The following is an 18,085-nucleotide window of genomic DNA, read 5'->3' on the forward strand; positions in this document are numbered from 1 at the left end:
ACTGAGCAAAAAAGCCTCCAAGCCTTCTTTACCATGCATTATAAAGTACCATACTGTTTAGTCCAGAATGTAAATTTAACATGATGAAGGAAGAACATGTTATTCTGTATAGGTCATAGTGTTTTTAATTACAAGTTGATTCTAAACAATTGTTTCTGGGATATGATGTGGGTAAGTCTCACTCTGGTATTTATTGATAGTAATATCATGGGTGACAAATTACTCCTTAATTTTGGCATGAAATTTTAGCATTAATTCATAATTTCAGATGTGAAATTATAAAATTGCCATGGCAACATCTGTTGTATCTCGATCAGTGCCAAGATGGCGTCGAGATTTAAGACGGTGACTGTACCATTGAAGAAGTTACGGAATTAAAAGAAGCGGCAGAAAACTTAAGTACGCAAAAGAGCACAATTACCCGGGGGAGGGATTTTGAGAAGTGGCGTGATGAAAATAAACTTGAAAGATACCTGGAGATGATTCTTCCTGAGCAGTTGCATGAAGTACTCAACCGGTTTTACGTCTTTGTGTGTAAACAAGATGGAACCGATTGTGAATGTGGGTCCCTAAAACAGATTATCCAACCACTCAGTCCAGAAAACGGTGGTCAGAAAGTTGAAGGCCAAGGGAGTTCCAAAATCCAAAATAATAACAATAACTGGCCATCGGCAAGGACAAAGCACTGAAGCCTACAACTCTGGGAACGAAGACGAGCAGCGACAACTGTCTAGCATCATTGATGGCAAAGAAATCCACTTTAACCAGACAACCAGCCAAGTTCCCCTTCAGCCGCTAATCCAGTCCACTGCAGTGGTGAGCAGTGGGCACATCTACAATTTCCACAACTGTAATGTGGTGATAAACCAAGGACATGCCGGACAGGCCAACGCTTCATGCATGACAAGCTGTGATGTATAATTTGTCCGTAACCATATGCTCCTTGCCAGCTTGGAAGGTTTTTCAACTTTGTGCATTTTTGCTTGACTTTCATTTAGGCAAGTTTTCTTAGACCATAAATTAAATTTTTGGTGATAATTTCACTTCAGAACAAAGTGTCAAAACTTTATATGGCCTTGTGCAAAATTTTAGTTTCAGCTCATTTCAAAGGGAATCATTGTCATTTCATTCATCAGTTCATGACGAATTAGAGCCAATCATTTAGGAAAGATGTGACAGTTGCCATAATTTTGAAACATGCACAAGCACAAAGAATTTGAAAGGTGTTTTTTGAGAAGAAAATCGGAAAATTACAAACTTTAGCAATAATGTATGCTTGAAACTAAAACTATATTCTTCGTAACGTTCACGGTTTTCGATAGAATACACCACTAAAAAAGTTACGGTTGTGAGCGTAATTTGTAACCCACGATATTAAAAGGTAATCAAAAGGTTTTCTTGTGAAATTAGGAAATAATTGCACTTGCGCTTCGTCAAAATTCTGATAGTTTCCCTCACCTAAAGGCTCGGGAAATATCAGAATTTTGACAAAACTCGCGTGAAATTATCTGCTAATTTCACTCGTTGCCATTTGATTACACATGCTAATTTACTTCACCAGGTGGATTTAGCACTTAACAAGAGGAGATCATACCTAGTACTTAATGATTTTTGTTCTTCCTTCTGTTAGGGACAGGCAGAAGACAATCAGTTGAGGCTTGATTACTTCATAGAAAGGTTGGTTAAAAATACAACTACATGTACCATGAAAGCTTCTTGACATTGAACTTTATTGTTTCCTGTTTTTTTATTATGATGTTTTTTGAAGTGCTTTGTGTCTGTCTCCCTTAGTTCCTTACTCCTTCCTACTTCCTTCTTGTAGTGATGGAGAGTCTGAACCACCCACTGGAATCAAGGTTAGGAAGATGTCAAGCACTCCAAACAGTTCCTCTCCTGAAGAGGAATTGCCAGTGGCTGGACCATCATCTGTTCTAACTGAAGGAGAAAAGCTGATTAAACTGATGGAAATGTTTCCCTCCCACAATAGAGAAGAGTTGCAGGATGCATTAAATATTCATGTCACTGTTGACATGGCAGCTCTTGCATTGTCTTCAAATGTGACAAATGACACTTCAGACTTTGATAGTGTTCTCTTCCAACCAACATTCCTTCCTAAGGATCATGATGTAGTCACCCTACAAGAAATAATTGAGCAAATTCAGAGGAATTTCAGAAGTGAAAAGGAAAAAGTTAGAGTTGATGAAGATGACATTCTAGATGATGTTTTGGCGTACTATAAGGACTGCAAATTTGATGCCAGGAAGAAACTCCCTGTTGTTTATAAAGGGCAGCAGATCCTGGTGGTGTAACACACCAGTTTTATACCCAACTCCTGCAAGAGATATCACAACAGTTCTTTAATGGTGACACCTTTAAAACTCCCATCTACAACTCCAATATGGTTGTTTCTGGTATCATGAAACTTGTTGGTACTGTGATAACCCACAGCATCCTTCAGGGTGGGCCTGGTTTCCCTGCATTCAGTCCATCTGTTTACCACTATCTAGCCACAGGCGATTTTGATGCTGCTGTGCAGAAAATTTCTGTGAATGATTGCACTGTTTCTACAATGCATTTCCTCGACCAGGTAAGTATACTTTTAGTAACCTGCAACCTCTGTTCCTTAGTGCAAAATAACAGAAACAGTTGAACCTCCCGTAAGCAACCACCCAAAATGTCAAGCCTACATGGTGGCTTACAGGAGGTGGTCTCTTACAAGAAGTTGGAACTTATTGGGTCAAAAGTTTGCCACAGTAGCTTATGCTAACTGCAGACACATCTTGTTTTAAATGTTTTATTCATGTAAAGATTAATTTAGGAAAAAACCGTGTGTTGCCATTGAGAAATTTCCATCTCTTGTGCTGCCCAGGAATGCAATAATGTTCAATGCAACAACTTGTTATCCAATTTATGCTTCATTATTTGTAAGTGGTCGCTTATGGGAGTTAAAAATGATAGAAAATTTCAAACTTTCAGCTAAAAGTGGTAGTGGTCGCTTATGAGATGTGGTTGTTTACAAGAAGTTCCAAATATAGTTTGACTTGTGAACTTTTGGTATTTTGGAAAACTGGTCACTGAGGAGAGTTGGTCGCAACCAGAGGTTGGACTGTATGCCCAATTCATGGAAAGTTGCTGATACTTTTTTGTTCAGTGTCTCTATATAAACAAAAAAGAAAACAAACTCAAGGAAATGGAAGTCTTGAAATACACTTATAGATTCTGAAATACTTTTAGGAAGACTGTGATGGACAGAATAACTGTCCTCATTTGTGTATTTCCACAGATTGCAAACACAAGTGATGTGCCAACTTTTGGAGAATGTCCCATCTACTTAAGTGCTCTCCAAAAGTCACAAGATGTTTTTAGAAGTATTTTAATCACACATTCACCATTCAATCACATCAACTACAATTCTCGAACTGTCTGTAATTCTACTTGATCCTATTCTTGTATTAGCTATGGTCATAGTTTGGTCACACAGGAATTTCCAGTAATTGTTAATTCTTATCAACTGGTTCAGTTTACATCTATGTGAAATCGCCACACCCTATTTGTCACGCAACATGATAACAACATGTTTCCAACACACACTCCCCTCATATGGTTTGCCATTGAAGCATATGTCATAATTCTGTTTCAATCATGCGATTTGAATCTTGAACTATTGGAATCACACAAGCGGTAACAAAATAATAATCAGTCCTCGATCAACGTCACGTCCTATTGACGATTTCAAAATTCACAGTTCAGGCTGTGTACTGATTCCCTCAAAACAAAACAATGATATGTTCTACTGCTAATGGATCAGTTTTCAGGAACTGATTTACCGTTCATATTTCACATTGTTCAACATCTGCAACTTGTTTGATTACTGTTCATAGTTCACAATGTTCACCATCCGCAAGTTGTTTCATTCGTACCCTTGCTACTGGTGCTGCATCTCTTTCAGGGTGGGTATCCTGAGCCTGTGGGTTTAAGCGCAGGTCTGCCACTGGAGTGTAGAGATCACACTCAAGTTCCAATGAGTACAAATGTTGTACTGGTCATTCCAGCATGCTTTTCGTGGTTTTGAGTTGAACTGCACGTATGACGCCGTCGCTGCCCGGGTACACGTCATTCACTATGGCCAGCGGCCATGTTCCACGATTCTTGCTGTCGGTTTTCACTATACGTCTCCTTCCTTAGGTTGGAACTTGGTCACTGCATGCGTCAGGTTGTGTCTTTCTCTTAGTGCTGTAAGGTATTCTCTCTGCCAGCGACTCCACATCTTGTCCTTGCAGGTTTGCAGATACTTAGCATGCCTCCAGATGTCTCGATTTGTTATCCTCCAGGTCTCCTCTCCTGGTAACTGGTTTGTTTGCTGGTACAAGAAGGTTGCAGGCGTTAAGATTGGTAACTCAATGTCATCTTCCACATAGCTTAATTAATCTGCGTTTCAACGTCGAGTAGCACTTCACCAAGACATGTGATAAAGTTGTCCGTCTCCAGGCTGGCCATTAACTCTAAGTGTATAGCCCTTGAAAGGCTGCAAGTGAAGATAGCCAGATAGGCATTTCCTTGACTTTTCTTTCCATTTGTACTTCACTGGTACAGCGAAATCTGTACCGATGACTTCAAATGCCGTGCCAACTGTGGTCTGATCTTCCAGTAACTGACCAGGTATTGGGTTTCTGGCTGGAGTTGCATTGAATCTCTTGCAACCATAGAACTTACTTTGGGCCGATTTGACCAAGCTACAAAGCTTTGGTACCCAGTATCTCTCTCTTACTGCTGCCATTGTCAGAGCGACACCCCCATGCCGCGTCCTGCAGTGAACTTGTTGGACCAGTTTTCCTGTAAACCTTTCACTGTTCGGTAGGTATATTGCAGTTTGCCCTTGTATTCGGCCATGGCATGTCATCATTCCCTCTTGATTGGGTTTCAGGTTGAGATGCCTGCTAATTTGAGGGTACCGTATTTACTCGAATAAGCGCCGCCCCCAAGTAAGCGCCACCCTCAATTAAGCGCCGCACATGGGGTCAAAAAGTTAATAAGCGCCGCAGCTGCAGTGTGGCGCTAATTCGAGTATTTCCATGAGATGATAAAAATACACTGTACTCGCTGCGATGTGGTTCTAAACCAGCATTGGGAATTTATTTTCAACAGTAGTGATGTTTTTCAGTTCAAAGTGAGTATATCTCTATGCTCTTTCATTCAGTTTTCTCTTCAAAATTTTTGCATTCTTCAGTTCTTGCGTGAAGGCTGTAAACTTTGCCGGTACGACAAGACCAATCTCCCTCTTTCTCTTCCCTGTAACTGTTGCAGTAAGGAGATTGTCAGTGTTTGCTTGTAAGAGGAAGGTCAACAAATGCGATAGTTGTATTGGTACATGGGCGTTCATGTGTCACGTACATGCCGATTGCGTTGGTGTCGTATTCTTTGGCTTTGGCCCTTTTATCTTCTTCTCAGTGTAACACTTGGTTGATTTCGGGTTTCCACGACTGTTTATACACATGGTGTCCTCTGATGACTGTCTCGAAAGATACTCTGTAATACATCTTGTATTAAACTGGGGAGACTCTTGCCATTTTTGCAATGTTTCTGAGAGGTAAATATTATTCTGCTAAGCGCTCAAATGTGACACTGCAGTGCTGAAGCTCCAGAGAAACCCTACTGACCTGGTTTATTAAATCCAACCAATCACGGCAAATCATGCACGTCCTGGAAATGACCCATTACAGATAGAGGCTGTGAAATAATACCCTCAACTTGTCGTGCAACATTGTTCCATTGCAAGTTTTGGGTTGATGTCTCGCATTTTTCACCTTGCGTGATCAGCTTGTCACGCACCAAAAACATTTGTTGTGAGTTGAAGAAATTTGTTGTGAAAAGTAGAGCATGGGTCTACTTTGAGCAACAAATTTTGACTTTCTTGCTCATTTTTCTTACAACTTGTCATGCAACAAATGTGCTCGTGTTACGCGACAAGTTGAGGGTTTTTGTATCTCGTATTTCACTGACTAAAATAACTTGCCACGCACACCGAATGACACTTGACTGTCGAGCGTGCTTGGTTGAGAGAGTGACGAATAAGGACACGATTTTCCACAAGGGGAAAACATTGAAGAAATACAATCTGTCGTTCAAGAAAGAAGTCATTGCTTATGCTGAAATTAATGGCAATCGACCTGCTTCCAGGTCATTAAGGAGTCTTTCCGAAGCTGTACTTTAAACCTCCCTGTTGACGGTTCATGCAACGATGTTATTCATTGTTTCAAAGACGGCCAGTCATGTAGCCCTGGAAAAGCTATGCTTCGCTCACAGCTAGAGATCTTGAGTGAGCCAGCAAATGCCAATCCTTTTGATACTACAGATTCTGATGTAGAAGAAGCGTACCCACCACCGTTGGAACTTCTAGACTCTGACCAAGAGGGGGATAGTGACATTGAAGTCGACTGAAGATACCGGGTATTAGTAGATACCAGAAGAAAACGTCCAATAACTATGTGACTACAGGACGTTTAAGTTTGTTGTGTTTGTAAAAGTGCTTGAGAGAAACTGAACTACTTTTAAATGCACAGACTAAGACAAAGTGCATCCTGTGTTAGATCTTGTGAACTTTCAGCAACAGTCAGGACATTGACATTGAGTGAAGCGTTGTTGAAAACCTGCGGAAAAGTATTCACGAGGCTGTTATGAATGCCAAAACTTAAGTTAACTTGAAGCCTGTAAGCCATGAAAAATATTCATGAAGTAAATTAAATTGTACAATCAAAATATTTTGTTTTTTGGGTATGAGCCCTTTAAATAAGTGCTGCCTTCGGATAAGCACCGCACTCGAATAAGCGCCACACTGGAGACGCGAAAAATTAAATAAGCGCCGCGTGCTTATTTGAGTAAATACGGTAGCCCATGGTTTCTCTGTCTCGCCATTGGACTCGCTTAATCTACCAACCACGTACGTCTTATTTCTTCTGTGAGTAGGGGCCCAAGTTTCTTGTCTTTGAGCTTGCAGTTATGGATGAATCTCTTGATCCATGCGCCGACTCTTAAAGTTTGGCGCAAGCTGTTGCATTCAAGGAGTTTGTCAAACTGGTCTGGCTCTGATTTGGTTTGCGCTAGGTTGAGCACTTCCCTAATAACTTTGGCTTCCACCTCTGATGCTGGTGACGATCGAGTGACTGAGTTAATTGGCCACCTGGACTTGTCCTGGAGCCACGCCGGTCCCTGTTGCCAAAGTGCTGATTGAACTGGAGCACCTCTGCTCCTAGGTCTGCAGGGTTTTCATCTGTAGAAACGTACCTCCAATCGATCTCCTTGTGTAATTGTATCTTGCCAACTCAATGCACGACAAACTGTACTGGCCATTTCCCTTGATCCAACAAAGTCCGACGGTGCTGTCTAACTATCCAAACACCTTTGGGGAGGGCACGTTATCTAGGGCGTTGTGCACATATATCAATAGATTGGTAGCCATGTGCGCTGCAATCAATTCTAGGCATGGAATAGTCAGTCCCTATTTGACAAGTTGACTCTTGGCGACCAGTAATCTTTGAGTGTTGCCTGATGGTTGGCGTACAACTGCATAGACTGCCGCTTTTACTCCTCGTTCTGATGTGTCCGCAAAAGAGTGTAGTTCTACTCCTTGTATTGCTTCTTGATAACGTGCTATTGATCGCGGTACTTGCTGTTCACAAGGTAATTGTTCCTCCCATTTTTTCCAGCACCGTAGGAGCTCTCCGTTGATCTTCGCATCCCATTGTACATTGGTTTCACACAACTCACAATAAATCTGCTTTGCAGTGAGCATCAGTGGTGCAATCAGGCCTAAGGGATCATAAATCTTAGCCATCTTTCCCAGGTGTCCTCGCTTGGTTGGCTGGGTTTCTTCTTTGGGTATCACTACCGCTAAGGTGTCTTGCTGTTTGTCCCACTTGAGTCCCAACATCTTAGATTCACTCGGTTTAACATTTAGTTGTTGTTTGGCAAATGACTGCTCTTCAGGGGGGACAATCAGGTTTAGATCTTCCTCTAGCTGTTTGACGTTGGAATGCCTCTTGTGGAGTTGGAATGTTGCGTCACTGAATATCTGAACAGCTTTCTCTTTACGCTGCTGGGCCTGGCTTGTATTTCATCCACTGGTGAGTAGATCATCGTCATACAACCTGCGTTGAAGCTCTGCCACTATCTCTGGTTCTCGTTCTTCCCAAGCATCTAAATGAGCTTTGATTACGCCACCGAGTAGAAAGGGCGATGGGGCTAGACTGAACAGCACACAAGTGAAATGTAGTATCTCTAATGTCCCATGTTCACTTTTTCTCCAATGGAATCTTAATGCATCACGTTTACACTCCCGGATGCGTATTTGTAAGAAGGCTTTCTGGATGTCTGCAGTTACAGCTATAGGGTATGCTCTCTGTCTCACTAGTATGTCCCAAAGCTTGTTTTGCAATGGAGGGCCAGGATAAAGGCAGTCGTTCAGCGACAGTAACTCTGGCGTTGCTCTTGCAGAAGCATCATAGACTATGCGCATCTTGGTTGTTTCAGCGGTTTCTCTAACCACTGCTTTGTGTGGGATGTAGAATTCTTTCCCCATGATTTCTTCTGGTGCGACTTCAGCTACTTTGTTCTGGAGTTGCTCTCGTATAATGGCATCGTACTCATCAGTGAAGTTAATGTGCTGCAGTTTTCTGGTCAGACTTGACAGGTGTCGTATACTTCCTTGTTTGTTTGTTGGTAGGTCTGGATGATTGCCTGCCATGGTAGTCCAGTTTCACACCATCCATCTGGTGAGCGTTGTAGTTGTTCCTTAAATTCTGCGTGCACCATGCTCTGGTCATGTTCTAGTGTGTCTGCAAGCCCTAGTATGTCAAGCCTGCACAGGTCCTCGTAGTCACTCTGTGATGTTTGCGTCAGCAGCATCATGTTATGGTCAAATTCTGATCCCGGACTCACGATAAACCATCCCAGTTTAGTTTTCTGCACCACCGGTTCCCCATCCTGTCCAATTTGAGGCTTTGTCTCAGTTTTTATGCACGCATATTCCACACTTCCTAGTACAACATGTATGGGAAGTTGGTCCTTCTTGTCATGGTCTGTGATTTTGACTCCTTGCATAACAGCTCTACTTTGTTCACTCTCGTCAGTTTTACAGACATCTGATAATTCCTGTCTAAGGATTCTACGATGGTGTCGTACACTTCTAGTTTGGTTATTTTTGAGGTAATTAGCATACCCACATGTTTTGTTTTCGTTTCACTTGGCTTTTTCTTTAGGAGATCCAACAACTTCTTAGATGCATATGAGCTCCCCGCGCCAGTATCTATCAATGCGTGACAGGTAATACCATCGACCTTTACTGTTAAGACTGGCATGATTCCTTCATTGTTCTCACTGGCTGTCAACGTCTGCTTCCCACTGTCTGTCTGTTCACGATCACATATCGAAGAGTGATGACGTTTGTGACAATGTAAACATGTTTTCTTGCTGAAACACTGCAGCATAGTGATTCGGTGTCGCACAATTAAAACATAGCTTCTTTTTCGTGAGAAACTGCTTTCATTCGTCCACTGTTGAGATCTTCTTGCATTCTGATGATCTGTACGTCACATCACTACAATAAACTAACATTTGTTTGGCTTACCATCGCCACCACGTGCTTGGAAGAGCTCATCTGAGCGGTCACATTTCAAATTAAGTTGTTCTGATGTTTCTCGTTCTTCAACTGGGTTTCTTTTTGTCCAAAGTCTTACTGCCTCTGACAACTGAGTGAAATTCCATTCTGGATCCATTCATGTTAGGTCTCCCTGAATTGCTGGCAGTTTATCTAGTGTCATTGGTACATGCTTGAACACAGTATGTCAATGTCTCGCTAAACTCGCTTATCCTCTTAGGGTTGGTGCTTGTGATGACAGGGAGAGCCATTATTTCTTTGACATACACCTTTATTACTTCGGATTCCTTCCCATGATTGCTTAGTAATATTGACTTGGCTCTATTGTAACCCCCAGCTGTAAACGGCAAGGCTTCCACAGCGGTTTTAACCTTTGGACCCAGTAGCCCACATATATAGGTGAATTTATTGATAGGTGCTATTTTGGCCTTGTCGATTGTCTCCATGAACTGACCCCAGAACCCCGGCCAATCCAAGTAAGAGCTCTCGAACCTTTTAATCTCGATCTGTGGTAGCTTTACTTGTGTTTGTTTAGGTGACCTGCCTCCCTTGTGGCTCTCTTTCGTAGTGAGGTTGGTCTGAAGTTTCATCTTTTCTTCATGCAGTTTCATCTTGAATTTGAGTTGAACTTCATGCACGGTCATCTCTTCTTGGTGTCTTCTGTCTGAGCCATTTGCGAAGCTTCCCAACCTCTTCGTCAGCTTTCAGCAACTGAAGGTCAATCGCAGCATTCCACGTGCCTATATCACCAAGATCTTCCTTTGCTTCTATCTGTAAGGCTTCTAACGCATGCTTTAACTCGTCCGCTTCAGATATTGTAGACCTTAATGCTCCCGTATGTCTCTCGATAGCCTCTACAGATCCTGAATCTAGCACTTGTTCTGTTCTCTTGGCATGGATTTCTAGTTGCGTAAGTTTCATTTGCAGTTTTCCCTTTGCATTCTCCATCTCAGTCGGAGGTGTAGGTTTAAATAGACTTTAGGACTAAATTATACTCACAACCATGTAGATAGCTGTCCCATTGGAGGTGCCGCATTTGGAGAATGTCCCCTCTACTTTAGTGCTCTCCAAAAGTCACAAGATGTTTTTAGAAGTATTTTAATCACACAGTCACCATTCAATTACATCAAGTACAATTCTCGAACTGTCCGTAATTCTACTCAATCCTATTCTTGTATTAGCTATGGTCATAGTTTGGTCACACAGGAGTTTCCAGTAATTGCCACACCCTATTTGTCATGCAACATGATAACAACACGTTTCCGACAAACTTTGCACACAGATGAAACCTTGAACTTTTTGTCTGAATGTGGTGAAAACGTGACCTTGACTGAAAGTTCACTGTTATTTTATTTCTGTTTTTATTCTGTATATTCGAAGTCAAACTGTACCAAAGGTGGAAATTGTGAAATAAAATTGATAAAATCTTCAGTGATTATAATAATGTACTCTCTGGAACATTTACTGGAATTCTATTGTAAATAATTTAAGCACCATAAAATCAACATCGCCACTTGGCATCTCAAAGATGGATTGTATTATTAACGAAAGAAACATTCAATTGATATGATCACAGCTGGCAATTCCCTAAATGCCTAACAAAATAAAACATATCTATTTGCAGAATTCAAACAAGATGATCGTTTTGCAAGGCATTATAGTGCATGATGTTCTGGGACTACCCAAAATTGTGCTTGATCAAATCAGAGAAGGATTGCAAATATTAACATTTGGTTCAGAGATGAAACAGTACCCTGAGCTCTTCCAAGAGCTGTTTGTGCCACATGACAAGGAATGCAGTAATAGTGATGTTATTAAAGTTTTTGAATTCTTGCAGACAATGACTGCAGATGAAACAACTATTCAGGGGTATCTAATAGAATTTTTGCAAACTGCATCACCAGAAACTCTGAAACAATTTCTCATTTTTACAACTGGTACACCTTGTTTACCAAACTTTGGCCTAGGCAATATTGAAGTTAAGTTTGACAATGTCACATCCATATTTGCTTCCACATGTCTCATGGCCATAACCTTTCCTCAAGTGTTTCCCAACCAGGAAACATTTCATCTTCTATTGAGGCTGTTCTGACTTCTAAAACTAAGTCCTTTAACTGTGTTTGAATAGATATGTATAAATATATATTCCATTTGACGTTGGCAGACTTCCCTCTTACCTTGATATTGTTTTTGCAGCAGTTATGAAATCGCAGTTTCTTCATTTTGGGAAGACAGGTGCATGTTTTGCGTGCATATTTGCATGTTTTGCATTTGCGTTTGCACATGAGGTTACGTAAGGTTACATTACACTTTATTACGTAAGGCTATGTAAGGTTACCTTCTTCTCACATGTCAATATTCGTTTACCGAATTAGCTCTGATAATTAATTACTCCTGTGGTACTTGGAGTTCCTTCTGATTGGTTGTTGTTATTATGTTTATGTTTTTGTTCTGATCACATGGAAGTGATCATTTTGGAAGTTCATTAAAGTGTTTAAATGTTATCCACATCGTATCTGGTGTTCAAATGAAAATTTATCGTATTCTCTCTGTGCTGAATTTGTCCTAACTGGAAGCAGGTTTTACAGGGGGAATTGATCAACCATGGTTTTGAGACAGAAAGTGCATCAGGGGCAGATCTTGGGGGAGGGTGAAGGGGGTGTGCACCCCCCTGAAATGAAGCCGCCTTCTTCGTATTCTCTTTTAAAATTTGTTTACCTTGCCAGTCAGATTTGTCATTTTTTAGTGGTGCACACTCTCCAATAAAAAATCCTGGATCCACTCCTGGGCACAAAATCAAGCTTTTGGGTAAAGGGTGGTAGAATGTATTTACAATTTGTGGGTTAATCAAAAGCATTGACTCACAGCCACAATTACTGTGTGGGGATATCTCTAATTTACACTTGCTATCCAAAACACAATGAACTCCAACATATATCAGGGTAAGGTTACGTCGTTGTGATGTAGTCCTGTCCATAACATCAATGCTGATGGATACAACACTGCTACATACATACATACATTTTATTGAAGCCCCCTCTGCAGCAACTGCTATAAATAACTTCTGATGCCAAGACTTAAAAGCGCACATAAGCAATTCAGCAAATTACATATTTGTACAACTTTGAATGAGGGGCTCAAAATATAAAATAAGAACTATGCTGAGCCACACAAGTGAAGTTACAAACTTACGCTAATTGGATCTTTAAGGGGGCAAAGGTGCAACAGTCATGTAATACATGTCACTGTTATTCTTGCACAAAATTAGCAATGATACCCACAGCTTGCAAGTACAAGTTAACCCCACTATTCGGGTCATCACTGAGAGGGTTTACAACCAGTGCCAGTGTATCAAGCTGTACAGGAGAAAGTTCAATTTCTGACCGAGGGACTTGAATGTTGTTGTCTGTTTGCAACTCAGGTATTGGTGCAAGATCATCAATTCCATAGTCATCTGACACAGTCCCTGCATCACTCAAATCAGGAAGACAGTTGTACAGACCTTCAATCATTAGCTGCAAGGGTGTTTCGCATCTCTCTGAAGACAAACCATGGTGATTCCGCTGCAAAACAAATTCCTTGATGCTTCTGTTGATCCTTGGTTGGTAAACATAGTGTAATGCAAACAGGTGTAATTCATTAAGTGGGTCAAGCAAGCCCAAGCTTTCTAAGTAAGTGAATATGTTTCTGTATGGTGTGACAATGTGCCTCACAACATCGACCCATAAACGTTCAATACGTTGATTATGCACAGAACGGCCTGCTAACACATGAGACCCTTCAACACCATGAGCATTTAACATCAAATGAGCCACTTCAATGTTCTCTGTGCCATGATTGCATCGCATTCTTGTAGGAAGGCCGAATGTTCTAACTGCTCCACAAAAAACTGAAGAACAGTTGCAGCATTGTTATTGGTTTTGCAACAAGGAAATACAACTACTCTTGAAAAACCATCTATAGCCCGACACCGCAGAAATACGTTTTTTGACGTCACAGTAACTGGTCAGTGGTCATCACCATCGGGCTGTGCTGTCCTTCGATCAAGCAGTCTCTGAGATCGGTATTTTGCTTCGTTTTAAGGTCGAAAATATCCTTGATAGTTCTCGTTATTGTGAGTTTGACGTCCTTAAATGGGTTTTTAATACTCAAACAATGTTCGTAAAGAATAGCGGTACAGGGTAGTCATTTTGTGTGGAGTAATGTGTAGTTTGCTGACTCGAGCTAGCTCGAGCGGACGAAGCGTGGATCATGTTGCTTCAGCCGCCCTCGCCTCAGAATTGTGAAAATCAACGATGGGTATTCAGCAAAGCAGAAAATTTGTCCTGTGCGCAGCTTTTGCAAGGATTTTGAAGACTGGTTCGATTTAAAGTGTAATTTGCACGAAATGGTTAAGGTACATGTAAGTCGGCACCGTTTTATTCACACTCACTTTGCGCCGACATGTGGTGCTTGTTCATTGAGATTATATTTCGCAACGCGTCAAAGAAACTTTGATAAGAATTTGTCTTTAAAGACTGGCATTTTGGCGTTTCTATCACCTTTCTGACTTTCTGCGCCTTTTGGAACGGGTGAAATATTTTTTTTGTACCTGCCGTTTGCTGTAAGAATAAAACATTTGTTCATTTCATTCACAAGATATTTCTCTATCATTAAAGATTGTTTAAGCCTACATTGATATAATGCTGGCGTTTGCGAAGGGAGTAGAAATCGAAAATATTATGATTTGTTGGCCGCAGCGAACGCTGGAAATACTGAAAACATTTAAGACCGCTCAATATCTTCGGTTCATTGACAATTTTTCCTTTTTTGAGGGCTTTTTTGTTTCCATCAATTAAATGTTGATAGCACATGGAAATTTTCAAGACCGTTTCCCTGTACATGTGTGCACATGTAACTAAATATTTTAAAATGCCCAAACACCTGTATTTGTTCACACGAAACCGCTTCCACTTATGGGATGTGGTCAAGTTTCACTTCTTTTGATGCTGAAAAGACATTCAACATTTCAGAGAGGCAGTAATCAACTCCTCAATGAAACCCACTAGTTTATTTTGTTTACTCAGTCATTTGAAGCTTTTTGATTTCTATTTCCCTATCTTACATGTGCATTGTATCAACTTTCATAAATAATTGACTGTTGTTGTTTTTCCTTTCATTTAATTTAATTCAGACGAGCTTTGCTCAATCACTACAAAATAATTTTTACATTGTAATCATACATGTACATATCACGTGCTTTGAATCAATATGAAATTAATTATGATCGCCTTAGTAATAGTATTGTAGCACCCTCCCTTCTGTAAGATTCTTACTTAACTTGTAACCACTTTATTACAAGACATAATAGCACCTGATGGCAATAAATTATATACGTATAATATTATTATATGTATTTTTTTTTCCCGTGATAAATTGGCTAACAAGTGGGTTTGGTTATTCCACTGTGTCTCTGAATTGGCTTACTGTCGTCTACAAACCATCAGTAATATATCTGGCTACATCTAACTCAGATACTAGACACAAAAGCATGTATTAAAGAACAGATACATTTCTTACAAATTAATATTTATTGCATTTAGTTCATCACTTTAGTTCTACAACATTGCTTTTCTCCAGTGAGAAATTTTGTGCAAAGTCTGAAGTTGTAAGTTGCAAAAACAAGTTCTGTCAGTAGTTGCGAATCACTTAAAGTCAGGCTTTGGTGCTGTAAACTGAATGGCAAAGCGAGGAAATTAGAAATTGTCTCAAATACGCAAGTGATAAGAGGTAAACTTGACTGAAATCTACAGACTCCTTTTTTTTAGGTTTAGGGTTAAGGTTAGGCCTAAGGGACAAGGTGGAAGGTGCGGTGGCCATGTGGTTAGTGCGCTCAGCAATGGATCGAGCGGTCCGTGTTTGAGTCCTGGTCAAGGACATTGTGTTGTGTTTTTGGGCAAGACACTTTTACTCTCACGGTGCCTCTCTCCACAAAGGTGTACACATGGGTACTGGTGAATTTAATGCTGGGGGTAACCCTGTGATCGACTAGCATCCTATCCAGGATATACTCCTAGTCAGTTCATGCTACAGAAACCGAGATAAGCCTGGCCTGATGGGCCACTTGGCTCTATGCAGACTTTACCTTTTACTTAGGGACAAGGTACTGCATCAAGTGGGGGGAGGGACAGCGGAGTCAGAACCTCCCACTTCCCATACCCTGTTCTCCCACTTCCCATACCTCTCTCTTGACTCCCAACCTTGTTCATCCTGCTCCTGTCCCCTGTAAATTAAGAGACTCAAAACACATCCTAGTCATTCAGCTGCACAGTCCTCAGGCATTTCCTTTTCCTTTTTTCCTTCGTTTTCAGCCTTGCTACTCTTACCCGTCTTTCAAGTGAATGACCTATGACGTAACCACTGTCAAAGGGTTTCATTTTGAGCCTCATTTTGAGCCCAAGGGTGAATTTTTCTTTGCCCGTCGGCCTAGAAGTCTCTAAAGACAGTAAATAAAAGTCAAGTAACATTTTCAGTTCTTGTTTTTGAAAGTATTTGAAGCCTTAATGAATGACAAAAATTAGCATTTTGCATTTTCTCCGGATTCCTACCCCCTATTCTCCCGGGCTCCCGCCCCCTGCCTCTCCCCACCATCAACAGATGGCTGAATGTTCAGGAGAGGAGTTGCCATATGGAGAGCATTGGTCAGTGTTCTCTCGGTGTTTTTACAGCATTGATGTTGTAGAAATCATCCATGGACAGTATCTAAAAGGATTTTTGCTGAGCCAAAATAGAAAAAAATGTACAATAGAAGAAGTTTTCTATTGGGAAATCCAGATAATAGTAATATGTAAACAAATATTAATGTTACAAAGTTATAGAGTCTCAGGCTCTAAGGTAATGTGGTCAGAAATTATCTGGGTGGCCTTATAATCAGAAGATTGTTATGTGAATACAGGGGGGATAGCCTATTTATAACTAAAAATGAAATTCATTTATTGAGTTTTAACTGAAAGTTGTTATTACCCAGATTTTATGGTAATTTTATTGTCTTGTATGCATGTATTTTTAATTACACTTTTAACAGCTTTGTATTCCATGTCTTCTGCCATCTAAAGATAATCAGATGTCATGTACTTCTTGTGGTTTTTTAATAGCTAAATAGCTTTTTTCTAAACTCTAACAGCTATGCAACTAGTTTAAAATAATTTTCACACTTTAGAGGCGCTAAAAGCAAAATACAGAACTGCAACAATTCGAAATTATGACAAGAAACAAAGAAACAATAATAAACATGAAAATTTAAAATTTTATTTTCGCCAGCCTCAAGCTTCCTGAAGTACAGTATAATTAAAATTGGATATTTTATGAGAAAACATACCTCGGTGAATTCTTCCTCGAGTTGAGGCCAGATTTTGAACCCTTTTGGGGACTCAGTCCTACACTTGTTACACCGTGTCCAAGATTTATACGAAGCACTGCTTCGATTTCGGCCAACTTGGTCTATAATTCGGTGATGCCGAGTGAGGACAGGATGACCGTGATTACTTACGTGAGTGCCCCCAATCGAACAAGAGGACGAACACGAGCATGTCTTCCCGACGATTTTGATCGAAATGCCGTTGACATACCGATTCATACGGTTCAAGCCCATCAATTCAACAAACTTGAGAAGTTGATGTCCTCAGAACACCGTTACAGCAACACAAAGGCTGCCTAGTTTTCGCCTTAGCGCACATCGTAACGTAAATTGCCACTGGCTCGCCGCTTGCGAGCATGAACTCTCACGAAACAACAACAATTTCACACTGTGTGCAAGTTCAGTTTGGCTTTGGCACAATATATAATATTAACTGAGAACTATCCAACAAATGAGCGGAGTTTAAAAGCTAAGTTTACAGTGTGCGCTCTAAGTTTTGTATCTTTTTCACTGTCGACAAGACTCGCTGCGATAACAATGTAAAAGTTGCAGGCATTTTGTAGATTTGTTAAGGTGTACCGCTGACCAGCAAAATACTGTATCGCGCCCCAAAAAACGTATTTCCGCGGTGTCCTATAGCCCCATGTAGGACAAGCCTCCATCTGATGAGTTTGTGCCTAAAAATGAGCCAGGTAAGAAATGAATTTTCTTAACTGTAGTTTAAATTGTATCAGGCCACCCTAAAACAAATAATTATTATGCAATGATTGTGGAATCACTGATACCATACTATTTCACAACTAAATGAAGTTAGTTTCACACTGCCAAAAATGGTCCCAAAGTCTAGGGACAGATTTAAAGAAGTACTATCTTGTGTAAAGTACACACCTTACTCACTCACTCACTTGGTTGCCCATACTCCCCCTACCCACTCCTATGTTTAAGGGCATGGCAGATCATGAGGCATCCCGTACAAATTTGAACAAAGAGCGGAGAGAGAGAGATGGATAAACATATTGCGCATTGGTAGCGCTTAT

The 18,085-nt window shown here is 40.6% G+C and overlaps 2 protein-coding genes and 1 pseudogene across 2 annotated transcripts; all 3 read right to left on the reverse strand.

Moving 5' to 3' along the window:
- Window positions 1–3,875: 3,875 nt before the first annotated feature.
- Window positions 3,876–4,497, reverse strand: LOC149099566 (uncharacterized; annotated as a pseudogene).
- Window positions 4,498–7,495: 2,998 nt separating this feature from the next.
- Window positions 7,496–7,927, reverse strand: LOC149099567 (uncharacterized). The gene has a single exon (XM_089276871.1). The coding sequence runs from the start codon at window positions 7,925–7,927 to the stop codon at window positions 7,496–7,498; it is 432 nt and encodes a 143-aa protein (XP_089132997.1).
- A 183-nt stretch (window positions 7,928–8,110) lies between these two features.
- On the reverse strand, window positions 8,111–8,740 carry LOC149099568 (uncharacterized). The gene has a single exon (XM_089276872.1). The coding sequence runs from the start codon at window positions 8,738–8,740 to the stop codon at window positions 8,111–8,113; it is 630 nt and encodes a 209-aa protein (XP_089132998.1).
- Window positions 8,741–18,085: the final 9,345 nt, after the last annotated feature.

The sequence above is a fragment of the Orbicella faveolata genome, unplaced genomic scaffold (genome assembly GCF_042242905.1).
Source record: "Orbicella faveolata isolate gen_17 unplaced genomic scaffold, um_ofav_v1 contig_46, whole genome shotgun sequence".
Taxonomy (NCBI): Eukaryota; Metazoa; Cnidaria; class Anthozoa; order Scleractinia; family Merulinidae; genus Orbicella; species Orbicella faveolata.

Bases quoted from the DNA above. Each gene is read 5' to 3' on its own strand.
- LOC149099568 (XM_089276872.1), bottom strand. From the start codon at position 8,740: ATGGCAGGCAATCATCCAGACCTACCAACAAACAAACAAGGAAGTATA.
- LOC149099567 (XM_089276871.1), bottom strand. From the start codon at position 7,927: ATGTTGGGACTCAAGTGGGACAAACAGCAAGACACCTTAGCGGTAGTG.